This window comes from Lycium ferocissimum, chromosome 4 (assembly GCF_029784015.1).
Source record: "Lycium ferocissimum isolate CSIRO_LF1 chromosome 4, AGI_CSIRO_Lferr_CH_V1, whole genome shotgun sequence".
Lineage (NCBI taxonomy): Eukaryota > Viridiplantae > Streptophyta > Magnoliopsida > Solanales > Solanaceae > Lycium > Lycium ferocissimum.
The window spans coordinates 4,969,948-4,978,547 of record NC_081345.1 but is presented as its reverse complement, the minus strand read 5'-3'; the positions used below and the strand labels follow the sequence as shown (position 1 = coordinate 4,978,547).

The 8,600-nt window shown below is 44.1% G+C and overlaps 1 protein-coding gene across 1 annotated transcript; it reads left to right on the top strand.

The window, feature by feature from the left end:
- Window positions 1–473: 473 nt before the first annotated feature.
- On the top strand, window positions 474–3,368 carry LOC132053689 (uncharacterized). Its single transcript, XM_059445803.1, has 3 exons — window positions 474–603; window positions 2,010–2,377; window positions 3,234–3,368. The coding sequence occupies exons 1-3, from the start codon at window positions 474–476 to the stop codon at window positions 3,366–3,368; spliced, it is 633 nt and encodes a 210-aa protein (XP_059301786.1).
- Window positions 3,369–8,600: the final 5,232 nt, after the last annotated feature.

The following is an 8,600-nucleotide window of genomic DNA, read 5'->3' as shown; positions in this document are numbered from 1 at the left end:
AATGACGAGGAAGCTGGTGAAAGTCTCGAGTCACTGTTCCAAGAAATGGGATGCTATGCGATTGTTGAAGAAAGTCGCAGAGGCACCCAACATACGTAGTCTGAGGCCGGAAGAGTGCCTGAACAATTGGACATCCACCCCCCTCCCGGCTCCTCGATAGAGAGATGGATTTTCCCTTAAAGAACCCCTTTTGGTAAAATCTACACCATTGGCCGAGGCCCGAATGATCATTTTTTCTAAATTACTTCGTAATATTTAAAACGAAAACAGCCCGACGTTGTTTCGGACCAGGACCACAGTTGTAATCAATTAGCTTTCGAATTCATGAAAGCTTCGATCCACGCAAATCACTACTTTTACTGGGTAATAATAACTATTTTCTTACTAACTAGGTAATAACAACCGATAATAAGACTAATTTTACTTCGCCTCGCTTTTTCAGCAATAATCATAATAAAACAACCAAAAATGTCATGACATGTCACGAAACGAATGAAGAAAGTGACCAGCAGGAGTACGAGGAGTACGATGAATCGACAATGATGCCAGAAGGGTTGGTAGAAGAGTTGGAAGAATTGGAAGAGAAGAAGAAGCCAAATATGGGTGAGACTGAGGGGATCAACCTCAGTGACGGAGAGGATGTCAAAGAGACACGGATCAGAGCTCGCTTAGAGCCCCACAAAGGGAAGAGCTCTTAGCTTTGTTAAAAGAATATGTGGACGTATTCACTTGGTTATACACGGATATGCCAGGGCGAAGCACTAAAATAGTAGCCCACATATTGCCCATCAAGAAGGGTTTTACCCCGATCAAACAAAGGATGCGAACATTCAAACTAGATATGAGTATCAGGATAAAGGACGAAGTGAAAAAACAGATAGAGTCAGGAATAGTGGAAGTAACGTCCTACCCCACTTGGGTGGCCAACACAGTGCTAGTGCCCAAGAAAGATGGAAAGATCTAAATCTGCGTAGACTACCGAGATCTCAACCAGGCCAGCCCGAAGGATAATTTCCCTCTCCCGAATACCCACATCCTAATAGATAATTGCACCAAGCACGAGCTACAATCATTTGTGGACTGTTTCGCAGGGTTCCACCAGATACTCATAAGTGAAGAAGATACTGAGAAGACCGCCTTTATCACCCCTTGGGGAGTCTATCATTACAGGGTAATGTCGTTCGGCCTAAAAAATGCCGGCGCCACATACATGAGAGCCATGACTACCCTATTCCATGACATGATGCATCGAGAGATTGAAGTCTATGTGGATGATGTCATCATAAAGTCAAAAGAAAGCTCGAAACACACCATACACTCGCGAAAGTTCTTCGACACGCTTCGCAAATTCAATCTAAAGCTGAACCCTAAGTGCACATTCGAAGTGCCTGCCGGAAAGTTGTTAGGATTCATAGTCAGCCGCAGGGGCATCGAACTGGATCCTACTAAAATCAAAGCGATCCAGGAATTGCTACCGCCCAAAACCCAAAAGGAGGTCATGAGTTTCTTAGGGAGGTTGAACTACATTAGGTGGTTTATAGCCCAGTCCACCGTGATCATGGAGCCAAACCTTAAATTGCTCAAGAAAGACGCTCCCACGAACTGGACGGAGTCGTCAAGGGGCATTCGACAAAATTAAAAGATATCTCTCTAACCTCCCCGTTCTGGTGCCACCCAGGCAAGGAAGTCCTCTCTTACTGTACCTATCGGTATCAGAGAACGCTCTCGGTTGTATGCTGGCCCAACATGACGAAGAAGGCAAAAAGGAACATGACATCTACTATTTGAGCAAGAAGTTTACATCATGCGAGGTGCGGTATACGCTCGTAGAAAAGACCTGTTGCTCTCTGACTTGTATCGCTTAGAAGCTGAGGCACTACCTATCGGTGTTCACCACCCACCTTATATCCTGAATGGATCCATTGAGATATATTTTCAGGCAACGATGCTCGTGGAAAAGTAGACTAAATGGCAGATATTGCTAAGTGAATTCGACATCATATACGTAGCACAAAAGGCAATCAAAGGACAAGCCATAGCCAACCTGCTGGCAGAAAGAACCGTCAATGATGAGCTTGAGCTTTTACGGACATTCTTCCCAGATGAGGAGGTACTAGCTATGGAGAAAGAGTTGACGGAACCATACAAAGGGTGGAGGCTGTTCTTTGATGGGGCGGTCAATTACAAAGGGTCAGGCATTGGGGCGGGGTTGATATCAGAGACAGGACAGCACTATCTGATGGCCACGAAGCTTAACTTCAGCTGTACTAACAACATGGCAGAGTACGAAGCATGTGTCCTCGACCTCAGGATGGCATTGGACATAAACATACTAGAGCTGTTGGTAATCGGGGATTCTGATTTACTCATAAATCAGGTAAAATGAAGTTGGGTGACCAAAAATGATAAGATACTCCCGTATGTGAATTTGGTGCAAAGACTATGTGGGAGATTTAAGAACATCGATTTCAGGCATACCCCGAAAGCCCAAAATGAGTTTGCGGACGCATTAGGTACTATAGCCTCCATGATCCAGTACCCCGAAAGTGCTCACATCGACCCTCTGGAGATCACGATAAGGGAAGAACAAGCTCACTGCGCCCACATCGAGGCAGAGCCGGATAGCCGACTATGGTACACCGACATCAAGACATACTTAGAGAAGGGAAAATAGCCCACAGAGAGTTCAGCAAATAAGAGAAAGACTATCAGGAGGCTGGCCAATGGTTTCTTCCTAAACAAAGAAGTATTATACAAAAGGACACCCGACCTCAGCTTACTCAGGTGTGTGGATGCCGAAGAGGCTACAAAACTGCTGGGGGAGGTGCACGCAGGGGCATGCAGCCATCACATGAATGGATTCGTCCTTGAAAATAAAATCCTAAGGATAGGATACTATTGGATGACCATGGAGCATGATTCGTGCAGAGATGCCATCAATGCCAGATACACAGTGATTTAATCAAGGTTCCTCCTACAGAGTTACATGCGATGAGCTTGCCATGGCCCTTCATGGCATGGGGAATGGACATCATAGGACCCATCGAGCCCCCGGCCTCCAACGGGCACCGTTTCATTGTGGTCACAATCGACTGCTTTACTAAATGGGTGGAAGCCACTTCCCACAAGTAGGTGACCAAGAAAGTCATGGCCGACTTTGTCAAAAATAATCTGATATGCCGCTTTGGTGTACCGGAATCCATCATCACAGATAATGGTGCCAATTTAAACAGTCATTTGATAAAGGACATCTGCGCACAATTCAAGATAACCTACAGGAACTCTACCGCCTACTGGCCACAGATGAATGGAGCCGTAGAGGCCGCCAACAAAAACATCAAGAGAATCCTGAGGAAGATGATCGATAACTACAAAGATTGGCATGAACGGTGACCCACACTTCCACCAAGGGAACCCCATATCTTCTTGTCTACAGAACAGAAGCGGTCATACCTGTAGAAGTAGAAATCCCCTCACTCCGGATCATCCAGGAGGCAAAACTGCAAGATGCAAAATGGGTTAGAAATCATTATGAACAACTGGCTATGATAGAGGAAAAGAGGATGGTGGCAATATGCCACGCACAGCTATACAGACAAAGAATGTCTCGAGCCTTTAACAAGCGGGTCAGAACCCGACTCTTCTAGATCAGACAACTTGTGCTCAAGCGAGTCTTCCCTCACCAAGAGGAATATAAAGAAAAATTCATGCCGAACTAGCAAAGGCCATACATGGTTGGGAAAGTACTCTCTGGAGGAGCCGTAGTCCTAGCCAAGATGGACAGACGAGAGTGGCCCAGGGCCATCAATTCAGACGCGCTTAAGAGATACTACATTTAGGATGCCATTTGTGTCACGCCTCAAGCTTAGTGAGGCGTGATTGGCACCCGGCCCCAAACCAAGTTGTAACTTGCATCTTCTATGTCTCGAATAGCAAAATAAGGCCAAGGAGGCTAACTATGAATATAATATCATGCATATGTATATGTACAATGGGCCCATGATGCCGACATAACCACTGATAAGACATAACTTAGCTATATACAAGAAACAGTCTGCAAAGTCTCTATGAACATGACTGAAGTATACAAGTCAGGATAGGGCCCCCGACATACCCGTAACGCACAAAAATACATATACGAACCCAGACTCAGCAATGCTTCAGGAAGAAGTGGTGCCTACCAATCAAGACCAGTACCTGGAGGCAGCCTACTATAGAAGGTCCTCGTCTCGTCTGTCTATACCTGCGGGCATGAACGCAGCGTCCATAAGCAAAAAGACGTCAGTACGAATAGTGTACCGAATATTGATGCGCTCAACTTTACACTTTTAATAGCGTAAAGCGGAAGATGCCAAATATAGTAACCCAACGAGTTTGGGGTTGAATCCCACAGAGAATATGGTGTGAAATGTTTACTAAACAAGTATTATACTAATCTTGCGGTCCTGGTGTATTCCAGAAAAAGGTTTTATAGTTGTTTTGGTCTGTGGACTAATTTAAAGTGACTGGAAATATAAAGTTGTAAATATATGGGTAAAAAGAACCAAGGTTGTGTCCCCGTCTGATAAAGTGTATGATTATGGGTATCGATCATGATATACTTCTAATGGACTATTTGTATGGATGCACTTAACCTCTATATGAATCTGAACTATTTTCCAATAAGAAAAGATTATTTCTTTCTATGCTTTTTCCAAAGATAAGAAAGTGTGCATGAAGAACAGTTAATTATGCCAAGTAAAATTCACTTATTCCTAAGTGAATTTATTAAACAAGGTTTAAAGCCCTGAGTTCTTGTTATTTTTTCTTACCTAACCCTAGCTATTTTCCCAAATAGACTAAAGTTTATGGCGTTAGCTAATGTTTGCAACCACTAACTATATGATGAAAATGAAGAACAAATAAACCCTAACAATCCATTATGCGTATATCTTTCACGATCTCCAATCATAACACACCCATCCCTGGGTTCACAACCTTAGCAAAGGTGTTTAGCTACTCTTGGCAACAACAAAACAATAAAAGATTGAAGATTGCATAATTGAATTTTGTATTGAACTTACGAATAAAACTTGAAAGTAATGAATGTAATTATTTGGAAAGTCTTCAACAACAATAACAACTCAAAAGTAATTACTACAAGTCTAAAACTCCAGATGTCTGAAAAATAAAAGCTAAACAGGTATTTCTACAAGTCAAACTCGGAATAATCAATCCCAGTCCTGTTCCAGCTCGGCTTGCACTTCGACGGGTCATCGTTGTACTTCGACTGTCGTCGACGTGTTCGACGACCATAATGACTATCTGAGTATTCTTTTTCACTCTGCAGGAACTCCACCTCGAAGCACTTCGACGGACCGTCAATCATGTCGACGGTGCAAGTCGACGATCTAATGATTTGTCACTCTGCAGGACCTTATCGACGAGGCAACTTGACGGACCATCGAGCATGTTGACGGTCCGTCCTTATTCTTATCAGAACAGATTGCTTACTTTCCTCATTTTTTCGCTTTCCGTGCATTCTAACTTCGAAATACTTGCACAACACACAAAACACATCAAACTAACACAAACTTTCTTGAAAACAAGTAAAACTTAAAGTTAAAAAGTATTAGATGTGCCATAATTCACGGCACATCAACACCCCCAACATAAAGTCTTTGGTTGTCCTCAAGCAAGTCAACTAACAGACTCAATCTACAAATGTCTTGATATCACAAAGTAAATCTGTCTACAGTGGTTGTGGCAATTAACTTCCGGCATATCATGTGTATCACAATGACTCTCCCAAAGAAAGACAAAACCAATCAAGGACTCGTTGCAACTAACAACGAGGCTTCAATTTATGACATCTAGTTATCAAAGAAACCATAGCGCACATGAATCAAGACTCATAGGAAACCAGTCACTTAACAAATTCTAATGCCCTCACAAGGACCAAAGAATGTCCCAACATATATGTACACACAAAATGGGATAGAAGACAAAGGAGAAGAGAAACACTCACACTCACAAAGAAATTCTCTAGCTATGCATGTAAATACCATAAGCTTTCCCATATTTTCAGTGCCCTCGACTTTGGACAGTTCGGCTGTGATCACACTAGAAATTTTTCAGGGTTGTAATGTAGACTTGGGGACGGGTAGGATAGATATTTGGATAACTGTGACTCACCCTCCTTGAACACTACATCTTATTCTTTTCTTTTACCCTTTCACCTTTTGTTTTCTTCCCTTCTTTCGTTTTGTTGCCTCGGTGTGGTCTAATTACGATTCTACTTCTCTATTTTTTTTCTTTGTTTGCTGTTTTTTTTTTTCTACACTTACCACACTGCTGTCTTTTAACGAGGCACTTCACTTCACTTCAACCCCACTTTAGGCTTGCGCCTCATGATCTCCTTAGTCTACCTATCACCCCTAACTTAGGCTTTTAGCCTCAATCTTATTATTTTAGTGCCAAGGAGGGACCGGGTGCAAAGAGATGGATATTCAGAACGGGTATCGGCTTATTACGGCTAGTCAAAGAATAGGTTTAAAGGCTCAAAATGGCTAACAAGGGATATTAATCTATGGGTAGGTTTATATTTAGGCTAAACAGGGGTTCCTAACACAAACAAGGCCTAAGATCATTTCACAACTTCACTTATCTTTAGAATGCAAGCATAACTAATTAGGCACGTTCTAGATTACATACACAACTAGAGAATATATCTACAAGACCTCACAACACATGGCATCAGAATTGTCAACACACTAGTCTCCCCGCTATAATTCCACACGCAAGGTAACCCAATAATCTAAATGTCACACAAAGAAACATGCATGTCAATTAAAAACCAAGTCCATTTTTTCAAAATTTTCGGAGGGGAGTACTTTTTTCTCAAATATTAACAAGATAGCTCAAGTTAATCAAACCACCACCACATAAGTCAACATTACTCTATTTTATCTAAACACAACCTAAATATTCCAGGTTCAACAAGAAATAAACCCCTCAGGAAAAGAACCATGGCAAAGAAAAGTCGAGGGGGTCCTAAACACATATATACAAATCAAATACTCCTACCCCCAATTGAAAAAGTCTGCCATGTCCCCAATGCAGTAAAAATAAAATCAGGGTGTAGGAATAACTGTGGCGCACTAGGCGCGCTGCTCCTCTCGTGACTCTTCGGTCAGCGAGGCATCAAGTGGTGCAACCGCACCAGCAGTAGTATCGGTGTTCGCATCGGCGGCGACAGACGTAGTAGCACCAGTAGCTACTGGCACTGGAATAGGGAGGGGTGGTGGCAATGTCTCGCCAATGGGAGCACTGCTCGAGGTGGCTCCCCTAGTCCCAAACTGGACATTCTCCACGAGCGATCTCTGAATGGCCTCTGCCATCTGCTGCTCCTCTAAACTCGGACCCCTAGGGCGAGTGCTCTCTCGTACCTTCTCCTCATCACGAGCTACTCTCTTCCTCTTTTCCCGACCACCTGCTGCGGTAGGCGCAACTAACTGCACCATTGGAAGCTCCTCCTCAATCATCTCCGCAATAGACGGTGGTGCTGCTACTAGGCTCGGATAACAGGCCTTCAATAATAAAACATCAGCCTTCAGCTGCTCCAACTCTACCCTCAAAGCATCAGTGGAAGTGGTCGGGCGAGCCATCTCCAATGCGGTTAATCTCATCTCAAATCCATCCAGCCGAGCGGACAGTCTTGTCCTCACAGGATCTAATGGCTCATCCACTCTCGTTCTCACATAATCATTGAGCTGGTTCACTATGATCTTTGACTGTTGGTCCGCTATAGCTGCCTGTTTTGCAAATTGTCTAAAGTTATCCATTGAGAAGGCATAGGGATCAACTTTGGCTGTACCCTGGGGCTGTGTAGCTGGGGCTGCTGGCTGTGGAGCTGGCCTTGAAGGTTGTAGACCTGAAGTTTGCGGCTCCGGAGTAGCAGTCTGAGTCTCAACGGAATCATCACCAACATCCATAGATAAAATCTCAGAATCTGTAATCTGGACAATCTCAGTCATAGGGGCAGTAGTGGCGGGTAACTCCTGTGTAGAGTCACCCGCGGCTCCTGGATGAATCAACTCCTGAGGTAGGGGTACCCCTCCAAGTGCCACTGGCAACCCATCCGCCTCATGATAATGGCCTCTTTTGTGCTCTTCTCTACAGAGTAAATCGACGAAGTTGTAATCCGGTGGTCGATATCAGCGATAAACCGCACCTGTGACCTCCAAATAAGCTCTGTAATCAGGCATGAAAATATCAAGAAAGTGTTGGGCTGGGAAGCCCTCGCGGATCTCGGTGCACTGGCTAATGCTCCGAAATTAATCGAGTATCTAGACATCAACGTGGCTACGACAACACCTTTGTCGCGTAAGAGCATTATCGGCCTGAGTGGGGAAAAGCCGCAACTGCACCACGCTCCACCAAAATTTTCCCTCTAAAGTCAACCATCTCTTCATTACCTGATTCATCAAGTTAGTACACCCGTCTCTCTTGGTCGGTCGACCTGCCACATCGCATTTAGAAGGCGGTCGAGATCGAGCAAAGACCCCGCAGCGACCGTGCCCGCGCAACAGGAGGCATCTCCATGCGGCCCAACCCTCTCC

What these genes read in the sequence shown, in the direction of transcription:
- LOC132053689 (XM_059445803.1), top strand. Translation starts at nt 474, where the DNA reads ATGACATGTCACGAAACGAATGAAGAAAGTGACCAGCAGGAGTACGAG. An exon ending in GAAGAAGAAGCCAAATATGG is followed by an intron (nt 604 to 2,009) that starts GTGAGACTGAGG and finishes TCATATACGTAG; the next exon opens with CACAAAAGGCAATCAAAGGA. An exon ending in CTGATTTACTCATAAATCAG is followed by an intron (nt 2,378 to 3,233) that starts GTAAAATGAAGT and finishes CAATTTAAACAG; the next exon opens with TCATTTGATAAAGGACATCT.